The sequence below is a fragment of the Excalfactoria chinensis genome, chromosome 1 (assembly GCF_039878825.1).
Source record: "Excalfactoria chinensis isolate bCotChi1 chromosome 1, bCotChi1.hap2, whole genome shotgun sequence".
In the NCBI taxonomy this organism is placed as follows: domain Eukaryota; kingdom Metazoa; phylum Chordata; class Aves; order Galliformes; family Phasianidae; genus Excalfactoria; species Excalfactoria chinensis.
In genome coordinates, this window is record NC_092825.1 from 11603950 (window position 1) to 11623635 (window position 19686).

Sequence of the window (19686 nt, forward strand, 5' to 3'; positions counted from 1 at the left end):
TATTTTATACTTCCTGCAACACTAAAAAAACACATAAACCAGAATATTTTAATTCAGCTGTACCCATGCAGCAAAAGAAGACAACTGAATTTTTCCTTTAATGAATGAGAGTTGTTAGTAAGATTTTAAAACATAATCAGACAATAGTTTTCAAAACTGTCTTAGGAAGGAAGTTTTCATCTTTAACTGTATACTTTCTTCAAAATCACTTTAGAGGTTAATCCTGTTCAAACATCAGATATTCCCCCCAAAATCATATTTCAATTACTTACTTGAATACATCTGTCTGTGAGATTTGGCATTTCATTGATTAGCAAATCTTGAATCCCACTGCAGCCATTGGCAATATTTCTGAAGCCATCAACTGAAATCTGAGTAAGAAATACAATATTTTTTTTTCTTCACGTGCGTAACAAAATGGTCACTTTCCCTTTGTACGGTACCTAAAATTAAGTGGGATTCCCATTCTCAAAAGGACAGATAGTAGGTAGCAGGTAATCAGGTCAAACTCAACAATGTTTAGGGACAGATGTAGTGTGTCTGTTTCTGAAATTCAGTAAAGACTGTAAATAATATCTGTAGTTTAAAAAATTTTGAATTTCTTTGTCTGGAGAAACACTGCTTGCTTAACATAGCAATTTAATACCACAGATTGCAGCAATTTAGTGTTTTCCTCCATGTAAGCCAAAAACAATTGTACTGAAGCAGCTAATAAAACTCTTGTACAGATTGTTTCTAATTTTTTCACTCAAACTGTTTTTTAATTTGAAGCTATATAACAGATCTCGTGCATTCAGATAAGATTCAATTACATTACTCAATATTTAGGTGCTGTTGCAATATCATATGTATTAATCTCGAACTTACTTTCTAAAGCCACTGTGGATTAACTAAGAAACTTCAGGCACTCTTGAAAATACGATGTAGAAATAATGTGAAATCTAATTGACATTTTAGTGAAACAGTTGCTTTCTCAACTCACTGGGAAATTCATGTTTAGAAGATTGCTTCAAGAACTACAGTTTGACTTTGGAATCGTCACTAGAACATGTATGGAATTTAATACCGTATTTTTTGCTGTAGATGAGAAAATCCTACTCAAACCTTTTTCGTCAAATGAACTGTGAAGGATGTGATGTTCTGAAGTTAAAGAAGTTACTGAGTCTAAGATGTTATAAAATTCTGCAAAACAGAATTTTGCTGCTTGACTCAGTAAGATGTATATATATTTGTCATTTATAGAATCAGAAGTCAACACAGTGATCCCACATAAAACATAATTCCTTGTCTGCGAGTTCTCAGTCTGATATATAAGCAATTGGTTGGCTTTTTCCCTTAACTGTAGGCTTAACATACTGTTATCTAAAACAATATGGTAAAACCAACATGGAGCAAACTACAGCTAAATATAAAGAGCTAATAAATAGTCCTCACAGATTTAGAAACTAAATGTAGCAAAATGCAAAAAATATTTGTGAGAACGTAAAAATGAATTTCATTTAATCTCTAAAAAAATATTTTCTTAATTCCAAACAATGGGAACACAGAAATGTTATTTGGCTTTTGGCTTATTTGTTATCACATGCTATCACTGCTTTAAAATTCCTATGTTCTCACACTGAAAAGACTGTTTTTGTGGAATCCACCCGGCAGGGCAGAAGGTATTTTGAAGCATTATTTTTCTGTCATTCCAGTATTGTCAAATCATTGTGAATGAGAATCTTGAAAACCAGTGTTCCACATTGAGGAAGTTCTCCTGCAGTGTACAAGGGGCGATCATTTGTTTATTTTATTTTAAATTTATCAAGAATGATAAAACAAACTGTGCCATACATTCTGATGTTTGGCTTCTTACACTGATGAAAATGTTATTTCTCTTATATTTGTCACTATCCAAAATAGCTTATATTAATGTACTCCTAAACAATCACATTTCCAGTAATAAAGAATAGTGCATGTGTAGCTTATTCGTCAGTTACACAATGTTGTAATTGGGAAATATAAACAATGAGCCCTCTTCTTTGATAATAAACACATTTCAGATTTTCTTCTTAAGCACTGGTCTATTTTCCTGCTTGATATATCTGAAGAAGGCAAAATCTGACAGTAGCTGCCATAAAGAGAATTCTCTCAGTGAATCGAGAGCAGAAAGAACACAGTAAAATCTGGTGAAGACTCTATGTTTGCTAACAGCTTCTCTGTTATCCGCACAGACACTGAAGCAAGTCAAGAAATGAAGAGGTCAAATTCATTTTTCCCCAGTGCCTTGTAATCTCTTAGCCAGCTGTTGTTAACTACAGCAACTGATAGGCTGCTCTAAAGCAATTTGGACCAGAATAGTTCATCTAGAAATCAGTAAGCCATAGATCTTGGCTCCAAAAATAAGGCAGTTTCTTTGAAAATCTGTTTCTAATGTAAATGAAAATATCTCTCACTAAACTTTTCTCATTATACAAAGTCAGTAAATGACATGCAGTTCCTTTATACTTTTTATCTTAGTTTTGTGACTAATAGCAAAAACTATTCTATCTATACCGTTCTGCTCCAGAAGCAGGACAAAGCAATAAGGCTTTCTGAGTACGTCTTTAAGATTACCAGTGCTATATTAGGACACTTTTGAGTAGGACATACATAAGGAAATCTCTGTTTTATAACAATAGTGTGAAACTTTGTAATGAAAATGTTTACCATCCATGTCATAAAGACACAACCTTAATTTCAGAAATTTTATTCAAAAAAAAGCCATAGCTAAAATTTGCCCTGTATTATTACCATGAATTATATTAATGGTCAATCAGAAGAAAAGCAGTCGTGTTTTACAATAGTCTAGAAAATGTTTGCTTAATACCTACTTTTTCTGCCTAATTATGCTTTAATGAGTTATTTAAATGCTCAGGTCCCCAAATTGCCACCTCTAAGACCATTAGCGTCATCACTCATTTGACAGATGAGTTTTCCAAACAGATATTTGAGCACTACAATAGTAAGGGTAATATAGGAACTCATTTAAAAAGAACAGTGATGTTAAAATGAAGGAAAAAAAACAGGGTTCTACAGAACATATTTTCTGGTCTAATTCCTAATTCTGAAATGTTATCTGCACAGAAATTCCCTTTTACTTAGTTCACCCAATGAGGTAAAAAAACACCCACCATTCTGTCCTATTGAAAGACTTTCAGCAACAGTGATGCAATTTGATGCTCTTTTTTGGTTTTAGTTGTTTACTTAATTGCTCAGTCAAGATCATTAAATACTGTTCCAGAGTCAGAGGGAAACCCAAAATGGAGGAAGCTGTGGAATGACTTTCAGAGCTCTCAAATACACTGGTGAGCAAACCCACTTCATTCCTCTGGAAAGTGGAAAGCTTGTGGTTTTCCTAGTTCAATGATGACCACTTTTCTCTGACTGCTGTTAGATCATGCTTTCTAAAGGCAGATCCCTACAGCTCATGATTGCACTTTTGAAAAAGCAGGAAAGAGACACTCAGAGCAAAAAGCAATCAGAAGGCTGCTGCCCTCTCTGCCCTCATCCTTGGCTTTGGAAAGATTCTGTCAAATGGGAAGCTAAACCATTCTGTTTGCCGGACTCCGTCTCTTTTCCATTTTCCACGTACTTTGTACTTTGGAGAAGCCTATCGGTGTAAACAAGAATGTATTGTGGGAGCTTTTATTGAGACATTGGCAGGCTTTTACTGCCTTATAGTTTAGTGTTTCATATTGCTTTTGTATTATGTCTTGAGATGTAGAATATATTTGAAAGTATCTAAACGAGTACCAGATTCTAGAACACTGGGCATCTTTAGAATTTTAGTAGAAGACTGAAATAATCCAAAACATTAACTATTTTTAGATTACCATTATAAACACTACTTCAGTGTATTTTAAACCATTATAAAGTAGTAATGAAAGATTAGTTATGAATTACTTTCCTTTTCAGAAATTCAAGTGTAGCTTTGCATTTTTCCAATGCACAGTGGCTTTATTTTTAACGCGTTAGTAAAAACTGCATTTTCAAATCTCCTGATTTAAAACCCTAACTAATCATAACATAGAATTAGTTATTTATGGCCACAAAAAGCAAGCCTTGTTCTCATTATGCACTAAGCACTAGCTGTTTATAGATCTGACAGTTTGTTGGACGCGGTCCAAACCTATAGTGCTATTATTCCTCAGTAAAATTTAAACAGCTGTAGTCGTGTAATTCAAAACCCTGGAAGGCTGCTGCAGTGCTTGTTCTACTTCAGTATACCATGAATGCAGGATGCAGCCAGTCATATAAAGGATTCTCTTCTTCACAGAATGGAAGAAAGACGTGAAGGACAAACCTGAATGCAACCTGAAAGGTCCAAGTAGATGAGCTTGTGACATCCTGTGCCAGTGCCCAGGTATTGTAAACCTTTGTCTGTGAATTTTCTGCAGTGAGCTAAACTCAGATACTGCAAATTGGGAAAGTTCCTTTTCAGGATAAAATGGAAAAGAGAGAAAATTATCAGAAGAGTACGTTATAGAATCAGAAACAGACAAAACAGCGGAGCTAAACTACTCTGAAACTTACTGTGAAGAAATTGTGTTAGACATTTAATAGAATTCTCTTCTTGCTAAAAGTCTCTTTTATTCCACTGCACTTTCTACTCCGGTGTATTGGAGAATAGCATTATCATATAACATACTTCATTGTATGAAAACAGTACCATTTTAAAGCTATTTTGAATAACTACAAAACCATACTTTTGTAATTAACTGTGATTCTTGTGCGCATACTTTGAAAACTAACAGGCTTTTCAGTGCAAGCTGGCTGGACTGTCGTTGCCATTGATTTTACAAGCAGTGCCTGGTGGAAATGAAAACCAGAGCTCTATCAAAAGACATTAACAACAAAAACGTACAGTTAGAGCTTCTCTGCTCCTACAGTTATTTAGAAGAATACTACTAAAAGAAACAGAAAAACTGATAGAGATACAAAAGTGAATTAAATACCCACATCTCATATCTGATGTTTTTATTAGTTATTTTGGAAAACATTGCTTTATACTGAATGTCAGCTAAAAGAAAGTAAACTGTATAAATGGAAAATGTTAATCTACAGCACTCTGTAAAAACTAAGAATCTATACTTGGAATTTATTTAAATTTCCATCTGCAGATTTGGTTTCTAGCACATTGAAAACCATTCATTTTACTGAAGTAAATTTCTAACTGGAATAAATAACTATTGCCACAAGCACCACAAATGAAAGTATACAGAAAATAAGAGCCTCGAATTAGGACCAACTGCTCTGGTAGATATTTAGTTGGAGGCATACAGCGCTGCAGTTCTGCAAGTCAGCAATAATTAGCATTTTGAAGAAATTCAGGAACACCCACTGAGGAGTTAACTACCTAAGGAGTGGTATTGATTTTCAGAGCTGACTTTATACTTTCCATATACAGTGGGGAAACATAGTAACTTGAACTGAAATGCAAATATACGCACATATATGTATATAGATGTATATATATATATATAGGAAGCTGGAAAATAATGTTAACTTTTAAAAATGATAATAATGAATCTTTTAAAAATAAATGAAAGGTTACATTTCATGAAAACACTAAAGAAGACAGGCAGTGTAAATCAAGACCAGATATTAGAACAACACGAGGTTATGTGTTTGTTTTGCTTTTTATTTTTGTTTTTTGTTTGCTTATTTTTTTTAATTAAATAGAAACTCCATATAAATACTTGTTTTGCATAAATCTGCAGAAATGCTTTTTTTGTTGTTTTTTAATTAATTTGGTATTAATTATCAGGATCATTTCTTTAATGCAATCTGATAAAATCACCATCTCATGCTTATTCTTAATAGTTAATATTCATGCCTATATGCCTATCATAAAAAGAAGCACTTTTCAGAGGGAAAATGTACCCAGTAATCAGAGTCAGTATGGAGGAAAAGTATGGAAAATTAGGAGAGAATCAAAAATCACCAGATAGCTTTCAGCACATTCAACCTACACTGGTTCCTTGTTCCAGTAATGGACATTTGATAGCCAATAGTAAACCTAATGTGCAGTACTACAAAATACAATACTGCCACCTTTGAGAACTCTGTACTACTCCAACTATTACACAAGACCAGTGAGCTGTGCCTTTTCAGATGGCACATGAAGTGTTTATGAAACGTGTCTTCTAGCAAGTCTTTCACACGACAGCAGCTTTTTGTATTTCCTTGTAAAGTTGGAAACAGTGAGCTTTGCTTTTTGTCCAAAAATAGACTCTAGAAAGAGTGGTATTTTATACTGTCTAACCAGAAGCTTCATGTGTGAAAAGGAAAATATACTATTTATGAGGTAGACGTTAACTGCAATTTATATACTAGTATGTGACCAGTGAAGAACTTTCCTTTTTTATTTTAATCATTTTATTGCATTGAAAGCTTTGTCTACTCTGGAGACATTTTGCTTTTGTAAACGTAATTTACACATCAAAAGACATACATGGTTCTGACTCTTGGTAGTAATAGGATACTTAGATAACCAGAATAACAAAAGCTGGAATTACCTATAGAACAGCTTTTCCAAACTACAACAGAAATATGTGGAAATGTAAAAAGACAAAATATCAGCCAACGTGGACAAAACACAGATTATGATGAGAATCATATTGATGAAGACGTGACTGGCAAGACTGGAGACACTCAACAGTAATTTTTGACAAAGCATGTGTTAGTAATATGAAAATACAGCACACAGAAATAAGAATAAAAACTGCAATGACAGTGAAAAAGAGAACTTTGGACTTTGTGGGGGTGTTGCTGAAAGGACGGCATTAATTTTATTCATGGGAAAGAGAAATAATGTACATCTATCTTCAAAATCTATGTACATCTTTGTGGAGGCACATCCTTGACCACCATGCTTTTTTTTTTTTATGATGTCAGCTTCTAATGCAGCAACCAACCTCTAATTCACCAAATCTTCATGTCTCATAGAGGGACACATTTAAATAGGAGTGACAGACCTCTAACAACATAATCTATTTGTCTTCCATACACTGATCTTCCAAGTTAGATCTTAGAATTAACTCTTCTGCAGTTGGCACACAACTACTTGGCTCTCACAATAGACCCACCCATAATCTTCTCTCACAAAAAAAAAGAATTTTTACAAACATTCCTTTGTGCAAACTTCTTGTATCATCAGGAATAGCTGGACATGACACAGAAATATTTTAACTACCATGTTCTCTTTCTGCAGAAATCTGTGAAATACATAGGGTAGCCTGGCATATATTTTTAATTATAATAAAACATGAAAAAGAAAAAAGAATTGTCATCTAAGTGAAATGTATTGAGTGTTTTGTAACTTTTCTCTAACAGACAGAATGTGCTAAATCTTTTTCAAAGGGTATTTCTACAATACATGAGCTTACTGTATGAGTAAAACAAAAATACTGTAACGTCTGTTTTTAACTTTACCTTGACAAAAGTTGTAGTGTTCCATTGGTAATATTTGTATATGACAAATTTAAATAGAGAAGAGATCTGCAGCCTTCAGATATAATTCTCATTGATTCATCCTGAATAATAATAAAAAAATCCAGATGTACATTAAAATTATATTTGCATTAGTTTATCTTATATTTTTACGTATGTAAGATTTCTCTGAAAGTAATGCTTCCTATTTCTTTCCATGGAAACATTTACAAAGAGTGCAGTAGCGCTACTGTAAATTCTCATCTACAAAGAACAAAATATTTTTCAATATGGTCATTGCCACTAGCATGTTGCATTTTTGCCAGTGATGAACAAGAGCCTGCATGCCAAGCTTGTAAAAACCTGCACCAACAGGGGTGACCTACTGCCAATATTGTACTGCAGAAATGCATTACCCACCGCGTCACTATGCTCACATTGACTGTTTGATCTCCATAAACATTCGAAAAAGTTGACAGAGATGTCAATGGAAGCCATTGTTTCTGCATGGAGGAATTCAGTGACATGCTTTGGCTTCATATGCACTTCCACATCAGACACCATTCTGTCAGACTGCCCCCCTGCTATAATGTGTCAAATGGCAACAAAACATAACTGGATATTGTCAGGATATTTTTCAACCACTACTGCCTCTGACATCATGCACCAGCATAATAAAGTAGGAGCCATTACTTGCAGAGCAACCCTCATACAAAAACAAAAACAAAACCTCTCCTCAACAAGTATTTTCAAAACATATTTATTTTTACACATGAAAGCCATTTTCTTCAATCTCTAAGCAGAATACTAAGAAACATATGATACTACTTTTATTCACATGAAGTATGATAACATTAACATTGCAGTTCAAGGAAATGTTTAACACTATACAGTTCAATTAAGCATGTGGTGCCTTTTGCATCTGCTACTGAAGCATATCATATTTACATATTCACTCTCACTGAGTCTTCACTCATTTTTCAATGATCTAAGTAACAAAGGAGATTTCGAATGACTGGAAGGAAGGAATTGTCACATTCACCTTCAGGAAGGGGAAAAAGAAGGATCCAGGAAACTCTGAGACTTTCAGCCTCACCAAAGTCCCTAAGAAGTTTATTTAGCAGACCGTCCTTGAAGCCATGACCAAGCAAATGAAAGATAAACAGGTAACAGGAAACAGCCAGCAAGGATTTAATAAGCACAAAACATTCCTCACTGATGTAATAGTTTTCTATGATGAAATAACAAAATCGTTGGATAAGGGAAGAACAGTATTTTGTGTACCTTGACTACAAGGCCTTCAACGCAGTATCTTTTATAGCCAAATGGGTAAAATATAGTCTGGATAAGTGGATTTCAAAGTGAGTGAAAATTTGCCTGGACTGCTAGGCCAAAGAACTGTCACCAATATTGCTAAGTGCCATTGCTGTCTTGTGGCAACTGACATCCCCAAAGGGTCAACATGTCTTCCTCCTTGCAAATATTGTTAAGTATCTACTACCTCCAAATGTCAACAGTTCTCCAGTTTCACCAGTCCTCCGAGCTTGCCAGAATATGTTACTAGGAAGTTTACAGTGGTTATGTCATTACTGTTGATTTCTTCTTTTTTTTTTTTTTTTTTCCTTATTTTTTTTTTCAAAATTCACTATGTAATGGTTGGGTCAGAAGCCACTGCCCTACTAGGCATAGTTAAAATTCTAACAATATTTTGGAATAAATAGTCCAAATTCTATGACAAACGAAGCATCTAACGTAACCCAGATAAGCAAGTACATCTAATACCCGTTAAAAAGATGAGAGAAATTTTAAAGAAGGGTTGCACTTTTTTTCTACTCTTTGCAGAGACGTGCTGAAATTAATCAAATCTAGGACCTGGTTCAGGTCTTTGCTGTGTGAATTCAGGTGTGAATTGCATATAATCAGCAATTTTAAGACCATGCCAAACGAGCATTCTGAACATGACAAGAACATATTTATTCACAAGGTTCACGTAGTATAAGTTGTAGCTTCTGGATAACTGGATAGACCAAGACAAGCAACATAATCCTGAAATAATTACTGTCAAATTTTGATACTTGTTGAAAAGTTTCTTATTTTTTTATTCATATGAAAAAATTACAGTGGAAGGCTGACTTGCCAGCTTCATCTGTAGGAGGTATGTGGATAAAGTCTGTGTTACTTACATTCAATCCCTGACATTCAGAGAGATTTAAATCTTGCAAATTCCTACATTCACCTAAAAAAAACAAAGGCATTTTGAAGGTTAAAAGTTCAAATTCTCTGAGTGCCATAGAAACTTAAGTATTTCTATTACAGTTTCAGTCCATGTAGACTAATATCCTACTTGAAACTATTGCAGTATCAGATTACTGAGAAGTAGTATACAAAGCTGAAGTTGTCCAGAGGAAAAATGTCTTCTTAACACATCATCGACTAATATCTGGCTTATGAATCAAGCTGCTTTCTGTCTTACATTACCAAAGGATGAGAAAGCTCTCTAGTTAAGCAATTTAGTGTTAGGAAATGATGGAGTTAAGTTATCTAAAATGTGTCTGTTCCATCCCACTGTTACACGATGGTACCATTATTTGACTATATATATGAACTATTTTTTCCTTTGACAAATAGAGGAGAAGCAACTAGACTAAATATACAAAATGTTCTGCTTATCTTCAGCAGTTAGTTACAGAATTCAGGATAATACAGTTGAGACACTCACTTCTGTGTCTCTTTAAATTTCTTGTTTATAACATCTATTTTGCAGAGATCTTTGAAATTTTAACTAAATAATGAAATGTGGACGTTTGACACTAGAAGCAGCCCTTACCCATCCTCTCAACCACTTTCTTTGTGTCATGGTTTTGTGCTGTGCTCTATCACAGGTAAATCTAGATAACCCAATTACACTTTGCCAAATTCTTAGTCTCTCCTCAAAGGTAATTATGTAAAAATGCTTTTTGCCTTAATCTGACCTTTAAAATAACCAATCTGACTAAACTGAAATGAAAATAAGAAGTAGGCATGATACACATATCAAACATAGAAAATGCAGTATTAAATGTGCATAAAATTAAAAGAAGAACATAAAAAGCATTTAAAAAAACCACTCACATTGTAGGCCAAATACAAGTTTTCAATTGCAGTCAAGCATTAGTCCAACCAGAGGTCTGTGCTACAAGGGTAGGATCTCAAACCCCCAAGATCCCTGACAGGGATTACAGATTCCTGACAGTTTGAAGCAGATCACTGTCAGGTTCCTCAGGTTTCTTTGCATCCTGCCTACCCTCAGATGACACAATAACCTCATATGCTTTTGAAAATTACTACATTTTGGTCCTTCACAGAGCAGATTATGCAACTTTATTTACCTGACATGGGCCATGAGAGGCACCTGGTAGTACCAGAGCTGGTTGGGATAAAATGGGAGTCAACCAGAAAACAAGTGCACTTAATATTCTGAGTTTGATAGAAACAGTGGATGGAGGTCAATTTCTACATTCAACTGGATGTTGTTCCTACTGGAACATCAAGTAGGTCCTACCCAGAAAGCTGGAAAATACCAGCCTCGAGCTCCTCTTTCAAGCTTATCTACCGAGATGAATTTAAATACAAAGATTCAGCCTGATGGCATTTCTTGAACACTGAACCTTGTGACAAAAGTCAGTTGTCAAACAGTTTGCCTAATCTTCCATTTTTTAACAAAATAAACAACAGTAGATCACAGATAGTAAAAACAATGAAAAAGGACAATACATTTTCAAAGTAACTGCGAAGTTCCAAGTAATGACTGAGTACTTTATTGAAAGATATGTACTATGCACAAGCCTCCTTGAAAAAGCCTATTTAATCTGTTCTAATACTTTATTTTTCTTCCAACACAGGGATACCACATACCCCAGCTGGGCCTATTCAGATCTGGACAACACTGATTAAGACAACAAACATTTTCTTCTCTCGCAGTTGTCACAAAAAAACAAGTGGGGCAAGCTGAATGTCAGGATGCAAGTCGTTACTATTATAATGCTACTTCTTCTTTGTAAAGCAGCTGACTTTAGGAAGACAAGGAATAGGAATTTGAGAAAAAACGAAAGGGAAAACATCTTAAGAAGAGCATCTAGCACCGTTAAACGCAATGCCCAGGGCCAACCATGTGATATATATGTTTACCTTCATGAGAAATATCTAGATTGTCAGGAAAGAAAATTGGTTTTTGTGGCACCTGATTGGCCTGAGGATTTGAAGCACATGCTGCTAGCAAGAAACAGGATTCGTAAATTGAAGAATAATATGTTTTCTAAATATAAAGTATTGAAAAGTCTGGATCTACAGCAGAATGATATATCAAAAATTGAGAGCCAGGCTTTCTTTGGTTTGAACAAACTTACCACACTCCTACTCCAGCATAACCAAATTAAGAGTTTATCCGAGGAGATTTTTATTTATACGCCCAGTCTAAACTACCTTCGTCTTTATGATAATCCTTGGCACTGCAATTGTGAACTAGAAACTCTTGTTACAATGCTACAAGTTCCAACAAACAGAAATCTGGGAAACTATGCCAAGTGTGTGCACCCAATAGAACTGAAAAATCAGAAGCTAAAACAGATAAAAGCTGAACAGCTATGTAGCGAAGAGGACCGGCAAGATCCCCAAAACATAAGACAGAAGCCTGAAGCTACCAAACCAGAATTTGATTCTTCTTTGTGCCACATGTATGTGTTTCCTGTACCAACTCTGAACTGCAAGAGAAAAGGTTTGTATCTGTTCTTCTAACTGAATCAGTTATTTTCATATTCTAGCCCCCTTACTGCTGCACATATTAATTACGACAAATCCATATCAAAACCAAGCAACAGTTCTTGCTTGACGTTCTTTAACAAATATTTTAATTTTTGTCTCTTTACCACAAATATTTTTCTCACAAATGTTCCTTAGTTCTCTGTTAACATATCCAAAGAAAATCAACTGGAGTTAAATTAAGTCTATGCTTAAATTACTGAACCATCAGCACCTCATCTGTCTGATACTACAATGTCAAGCATACTAATCAGTCATACTACAGCTGACCCAAAATTGCTGCACTGACAAAAAGAAGCATGGAGCAAATTTCCTTTCCTGCTCCCCTCAACCCCTCCAGTGTGTAAACACAAAGGTTTCACAAAAGTTAACTGTGAAGCAGGACTGGACCAGCCAACTGTGCAAACAAACCCCATAGGAACCTAAATGCAAAGAAGAGCCACCACAGCCTCACATGTACTTTGCAAGATCTCTTCTTCTTGAAGGAAGAAATTGTATGCTTTTCTTCATAGAGAAATATCTCCCCTGTGTTCTTCCTCTCAGTACTCAACAAACACTTCAAATCTGAAGTGTCTTTAAGAAATGTTTTTCAGACTCTTGGATCCATTCAATTCGCAAATGCATGTCAGGATCCTAAAAGCCATAGTTAAGCCCTAAGGGTAAAACAGCTGCGGCATGTATCAATACAAAAATGCACATTTATTCATGCTTTGTATTTCTCATATTTTATACCACAATGAAAAAAAAACAAAAAACAAACATGGAACAAAACATTTCTGAAGAGAGTTGTCCTTTAACATTATAAAATGTGAACTAAAAAGCATTGCCAGAAGTAGCCCAAATTGGGAGAACTATTTTCCCAACTTTTGTAAAGTATATCCTGCAAAACTAGATCACCGCAGTATGTTTTGTCTACTTGTATCTCGCAATGTGTTTGCTAAACTTCTCTTTAGTTAACAGTGACTTATATAACTCTTACTGAGTTCTTTTTCTTGAACTTTAGTGCTGGAGACATTACCTAAATATAAAGAATTAGAAATTTCAGCATTTGATGACGTGGTTTGTCTGTTATACATACCTTTATCTCACTGCTAAATTCCTCTCTTATTGTCTTTTTTAATTAATGATTTATGTTTTTACTGGCTAACACATTAATTTCTTAATATACCTTTGTTTTTCCTCTCCTTGTAAATAGGAACTTAATTATTAGACACAAATTATGATCTTAACTATCCTTCAAATGATCTTAATTACATCATCAATTACCTCATGTTTCTAGAAAACAGTGCTGAACAAAAGCTGAGCAAAATGCGGTGTATATTATTATGTACATACATGATTATATATGTGTCTTACACATATATTATAAATGTACATAAATATATTCTACATATACATTTATTATAATATAGATATTTATGTAAGACTGACTTTTTATCTCTTTCCATTCAGTGGTATAGAAGAGATGGGCTGAATACATTAGTATACTCAAAAACTTTCAGCAAGAAAAATGTTATGTATGTTTTTTTCCCTAACTCCATTGCGACCTTCAGTCATGTCTGCTCTTCATGGGAGCTTCACAGAATTTGAAAAATAAATTACTGACTTCAGTAATAATAAGGCAAAAATAAAGTTACTTCAGCACCCACAGAAGGGTACTACAGGGTACAGGACTCCTTCCTTCAGTCAAGAGCTAGCTTATCACCCCTGGACTTCCTGAATGCCTAGCACACACACACTAAGTCTCATTTAGGAAGTACCAGATCTACTGTGCATATGCTTGACAGCTGGATGAACATATCTCATGAAAACAAGGGATTTATGAATATATGGTAATCTTTGATGAAAACATCGTACTTATCTGTCCCTGCATATGATTACTGTGCAGCAGACACACAATTTCACTGGAAGTTTCATCAGAAAGAGGAGAAAGATGGTCTCAAATTCCTGGCAAAAAATAAAATTTCTTCTAAATCCATGTGAACAAGATTTCAGAGCAGGGGGAGAGTTTATTACCTGTAAGATGCCCCCAGCAGCTGAAACTCATTATTTCTTTACAATTGAGGGGATGGGACGACAAGCAGAATAGCATTACTATGCACTTCTATAAAGAAATGACAAGACCTGCACTTTGTCCCTCAGGTCATTATCTTTTAGTTGATGCCAGAAAGCTCATGGAATAAACATCTTAAAATGTAAACATTTATTTAAAGTAAATATAAAAATATATATATATCCTCCTTTTGGAAGAACTTTTTATTCGTATATCATCACATCAGTGATACACCAGAACTGACAGCGCTTCAGAACAGAAACATCCTTTATCCTTGACTGTTATAAAAAAGAAAAACAACAACAACAAAGAAGTTGTTTGCTTTTCTTCAAAATAATCAGAATTTACAAAAACAGCTGAAAAAATCTGTATTCTAGAACACAGACATGAAGAATATGTTAATGTCTATAAATTCATGCATTATTTTCATTCATTTGGCAATAAATAGACTCTAAACTTTGACATCTGCACAAGCAGGAAACATTCCAACCAGAGCAGACAGGAGCATTTATAACATTTACATATTTATAATACAGGTATTATCATACCAAAGCTCTACTGAAATTCAAATATAAGGCAGGAAGTCTATGATGTGTTGCTTTAGTCTCAAGAATGCTTGAGACATCTTCAGAATCCTGAAGTGTACTGACGACACCAATTTCAGCACAGACCAGGAATTATCCTTTTATCTAAAGATGGTTAAAGAAGGGGCACTACCACTCATCTTACTCTTAACAGCCTAGGATTAGAATGCTACATTTAGTAGACAGAAAGCCTGGTAATGTGGTTTATTAACTTTATCTGGAGTAGATTCAGACCATGCCAGGCACTTCTCAAGAACATGCCTTTACTACCAATCTAGAAGCTGTTCTTTCTGTAATGCCTTTAAAAGGAACTTTTAAAAATAATGACTGAGACATGCTGGAAATGCCAATGATACGCGTAAAGAACCAGAGAGAGAGAATACTTTGAAATGTCACTATGCTGCCTGGTCAAATAATAATTACAAGTATTGTAACAAAAGATATATTTTTATGAATAATAAACAATTATAATTATAGAAGTACAATTATAAGTATATATATTACTAAATACTACGATTATTACCACTTTGATTGCTAACAAAATTTTACCTCTTGGCAACACAAAAGGTGTAATAGAGCACACTGTAAGTTCATTATGGAACATGTTCCCATAGCAGTGAACATTTGTTTGCTCTGCGTATTGTTTATCTGCATGTTGCACTCATATCTTTCATTAGTGTCATTAGTGCCATTCCTATGCAAACGAATTATATGGTACTACTAAAATAAAAATATAAAACACCAAATGAGGCTTTGCTATAACCAATGGTGAAGAAAGCAACTTTCATATGAATTGTAAAGATGGAAAAGAAAAAGGCAGTCAAAGTCAGAAACTGAAAAAAAAACTGATAGAAGCAGTGGGGGGAAAAAGGGGGAAAGAAAGAATGTGAGAACAACAAAGCTCTGTGTGTAATTGTGAAACCTAAGCAGTGAGAATAACCTAAAACTGATACAAATTCTCTCTTTTCCATTTTTTAAGATTTAAAGAAAGTCCCAGGTAACATACCTCCAGATATAGTTAAACTTGATTTGTCCAACAACAAAATTAGACAACTACGACCCAAAGAGTTTGAAGACATCAGTGAATTGAAGATATTAAACCTAAACAGTAACGGAATAACTTACATTGATCCTGGTAAGAATAATTTTAACTATTCATTTTACAGTTGTCTTTTATAGACTGTAAACGTTGGTCTCTGCCATACAAAAGTGCAAGAAAAAAGGACCTAAAAATTTAGAAGTTGGTGCAAATTTAACCTTTTGTAGCATCCAATTCACAAAAGTTTGTACCGAAATGTGTATACTGTCAAGTCAATGCAGACTGACTGATTTCAGCAGCCCTTTAACACAAAGTCAGCCAGTGCAAAAATAGAACTCTGCAGACTGAAGGCTAACCATTTTCCAAAGTGCCAAATAGTTAAATACCCTTTATTATGATTTCAGTTTGAAAAAAAAGCTGTAATATAATGAATGTTGCTTTTAAATTGCAATGGATATGAAGTAATAGATAAACCAAAAGAATTAAAATTCTTTTTGTTCAAAAAATGCTACACATAATTACTCTTACGTATTATTAGACCTCAAGTGACCTTGTTAAGCAGTTTGCTTATTGTCAATGTGTATTTGATTTTTCATTATGAAAGCAGACAGAAGGAGAGCTCAAAACCCGGGAGTTGGACTCGATGATCTCTAAGGTCCCTTCCAACTCGCACGATACTGTGATACTGTGATACTGTGATACTGTGATAATAATAATGAAGCAATAGAGTCTTCTCTACTAGTATTTTAGAGGTTTAATAAGAGAAAGTGGTTCTATCAGTAGAAGGGTATTTCTGAGGTTTAGCAACATTCTTATTCAAATTAGTCTTCTATCATAAAACAAAACTTGCAGAAAGTACGAAGTGCTCTCTGAAATATGACTCAGAAATAGTATTATTAAGCTCCTGATTTATTATTACATGAACACAAACAAATATATTCAAACAACTAGTTCTCCACTTTTTGTATAATATGCAATAAAATCCTGGAATTCTACTCTGTGTCGCAGAAAGAACATGGGAATTCTATGGGTAAATCAAATATTCATTCATCTCCATTGGCACTATACCACACTCGTGCATTTTCTTAAGTGTTTTACAACTTCATCAGCGGTACAACCACTCTAATGTGGACATTTTCAGGACAATATAAGTCAATACTCAGGGTACAAACCATATTCTAAAGATCCGTATTGGAAAAGTCTTTTTGTAGCCCTTCTTGAAAAGAAACAAAGTTATGAAAAAGTTGCAGATAAGCGTATCTTTTCTAATTCACCTTTACAAGTTACAAATAGATATCTTTCTTTTGCTAAGCTGCTTTCTCAGGGCTCAATAACTTAGAAGAGCTGGATCTATCTAACAACAGCCTGCAGAATTTTGAATATGGAGTACTTGAAGATCTTTACTTTCTGAAAGTTCTGTGGCTGAGAGAGAATCCTTGGAGATGTGATTACAACATTCATTATCTTTTCTACTGGTTGAAGCATCACTACAACGTCCACTACAATGGCCTAGAATGCAAAATGCCTGAGGAATACAAAGGGTGGTCTGTTGGAAAATATGTTCGGAGTTATTACGAGGAGTGCCCAAAAGACAAGCTGCCCATTTATCCAGAAACTTTTGATCTGGACAAAGACGATGAGGAATGGGAACGACACAAAGAAAAGTCAGTTCAAACAGTTAAGAAGCACAGTGTAATTGTCACTGTGCTAGGCTAATAAGGAAACTTTTTTTTTTTCCCAGTAAATTCAAATATTTGGTACTCTGACAGAAAAAAAAAGGAACCCAACACGCTGTTTACATTTTTGTTAATGATACGGATTGCAAGACTATTTGCCTACAAGGATTTCTGTTTAATGCAGTAAATTAGTACAGAATGGCATTAGTTAGAAAGAATCCTTCAATAAGTAGTTTTTCTGACTGTTTGTTCTGCACACTCTTGTGAAATATTCTGGTAGAAATTCAAAAGTATGCAGTAAAAATAGATATACCCAAAAGTAGACGTGGTGGGGAGGAGCTGTGCATGGACATTATGTATGAATGCAGTTTATGTGTTGACATGGAGTCACTGCAGGATTGTGACCAACACACAACTTTCATGAATGTATTGCCAGTTCTTTGTATCTATCAGTTTCCTAAAGTATTCCCAGAAAACATTTTTGATGATTTTGTATCAGCCGCCTCTTGTTTTATTGTATATAAAAAGCAAAAACAAAAAACTGAAGACTTAAATCTTAAATACAGTTCTAGAAAAACGGGAATGGTAGTTGTTATACTGATTAACATTCAAACCCAGAAGCTGGGTTCTATTTGCTGATTTACCCGTCTTCCTATTCAGTCCTAACTCAACAATCCAGCTTCTGCCTCTTCTGTACCTGAGCTGCCTGAAAATAGGAGCAGCCAAGACACAGTTCCCAAGATGCAGTTCCACATGCTCATATTGCTGAAGCCTTCCTAGGACTCATTTTAGTCATCGTATCAGCTTACTCGACCTCCCTTCTAGTTGAAGAGGAGCACATAGGCAGCAGCAGTATGCATTCTACACGATGATGCCCATGCAAACTGAAGGTAAGTATGCATCTGAGTACTTGTAGAAGAGCTGGATACTCTCAAAGCTTACCCTTCCCAAAACTCATTAGTAAAAATGCACATTATAGTATTTCTTCATCGCACAGCTGTTTATATGAACATATATTCTTAAAAACCTGTGATTATTCTAGTATAAAGCCATAGAAATGCTCTGGCTAAACAGTCAGTATCTCTAAAATTCCTTGCTATGTATTCCTTTACCAAAAAGAGCTATTTTTACTGAAAGACTCCTACTAGCTTTTACCTAATGCTTCTGTCTTTCTATAATTTCTGCACCATTAAATGTTGAACTAGACCTAATGCCTGTTAAAGATAGATATAAACTCTTCCACACACAGAAAGGATAAGTAACTCCCCAGACAAGTAGGGGATGCTGGATTAAAACTTCAGTATTCCTAGCTCAAGAAAATCCTAGATCAAGCAATAAATATGCAGTGCAGGATAGAAATTCGGGGTCAAAACTTTAAACATCTGTTGGCCATCATGGAAGAAATTCTGGAACGTTCCAGGGAGAAATCTTGCTCTTTTAAAGCTCTTCACACAAATGTCCCAAAAAGTCAGATGTTTTGGTTTAGAAGTGTAACACAAAGTACCCAGCACTTTTAAGCTTGCATGAAATAAAAGCAGAGCATCAAGGAAAAATTCAGAAAAAAATTAAATGTGGTAAAAATTCAAAAAAAAAAAAAATCTTAAGTAAATAATAGCATGTTTTAACTGTATTTGTTCATATCCTCCATTATTGGGATTAAATCTATTTAATGGTAGAGATAAACTGAATAATTTAGACATTACATCTGCATATACCTTTAAAAAATTGCATAGAAAATGCAACAATATATTACTTCTCTCTCTGTTCCTGGGAATATCCTAAGCATTATCCTAATTTTTAAACAATAATCCAAGAAACATAAAACACTGCTGAAATTCCCATTTGGGCAATAATATTCACTGAATAGGACATTTTATTTTTCTAGAAACTTCTAAAAGTGCCAAAAGAAAGAAATCTATCATGGTTAGCATTAACTAACAAACTCCTCCTCTCAAATTCTGGAGGATTTTTTCAGTACAGAATTGAACTACTGGGAATGATTGAAAAGGACAGACAATGGAACCACAGTAGAACATCTGTTAGCAGCGATACAGCCAAGAGAGAAAAGCTGAGTAGGAAAAAATG

The 19686-nt window shown here is 34.6% G+C and overlaps 2 protein-coding genes across 3 annotated transcripts in view; one reads left to right on the forward strand and one right to left on the reverse strand.

The window, feature by feature from the left end:
• Positions 1-19686, reverse strand: part of FBXL13 (F-box and leucine rich repeat protein 13) — a 70159-nt gene that overhangs the window by 25867 nt on the left and 24606 nt on the right. For both annotated transcript variants that reach the window (XM_072342736.1, XM_072342727.1), the window contains exons 10-13: positions 9636-9688; positions 7456-7556; positions 4325-4454; positions 273-371 (exon numbers count right to left, since the gene is read on the reverse strand). In XM_072342736.1, the coding sequence (XP_072198837.1) occupies positions 273-371; positions 4325-4454; positions 7456-7556; positions 9636-9688 (383 nt within the window). The remainder of the gene's footprint in view (positions 1-272; positions 372-4324; positions 4455-7455; positions 7557-9635; positions 9689-19686) is intronic.
• LRRC17 (leucine rich repeat containing 17) lies at positions 4189-18178 on the forward strand. Its single transcript, XM_072342747.1, has 4 exons — positions 4189-4384; positions 11334-12205; positions 15866-16021; positions 17238-18178. Exons 2-4 carry the CDS (start codon positions 11452-11454, stop codon positions 17639-17641), a joined length of 1314 nt encoding a protein of 437 aa, XP_072198848.1. The 5' UTR covers positions 4189-4384; positions 11334-11451; the 3' UTR covers positions 17642-18178.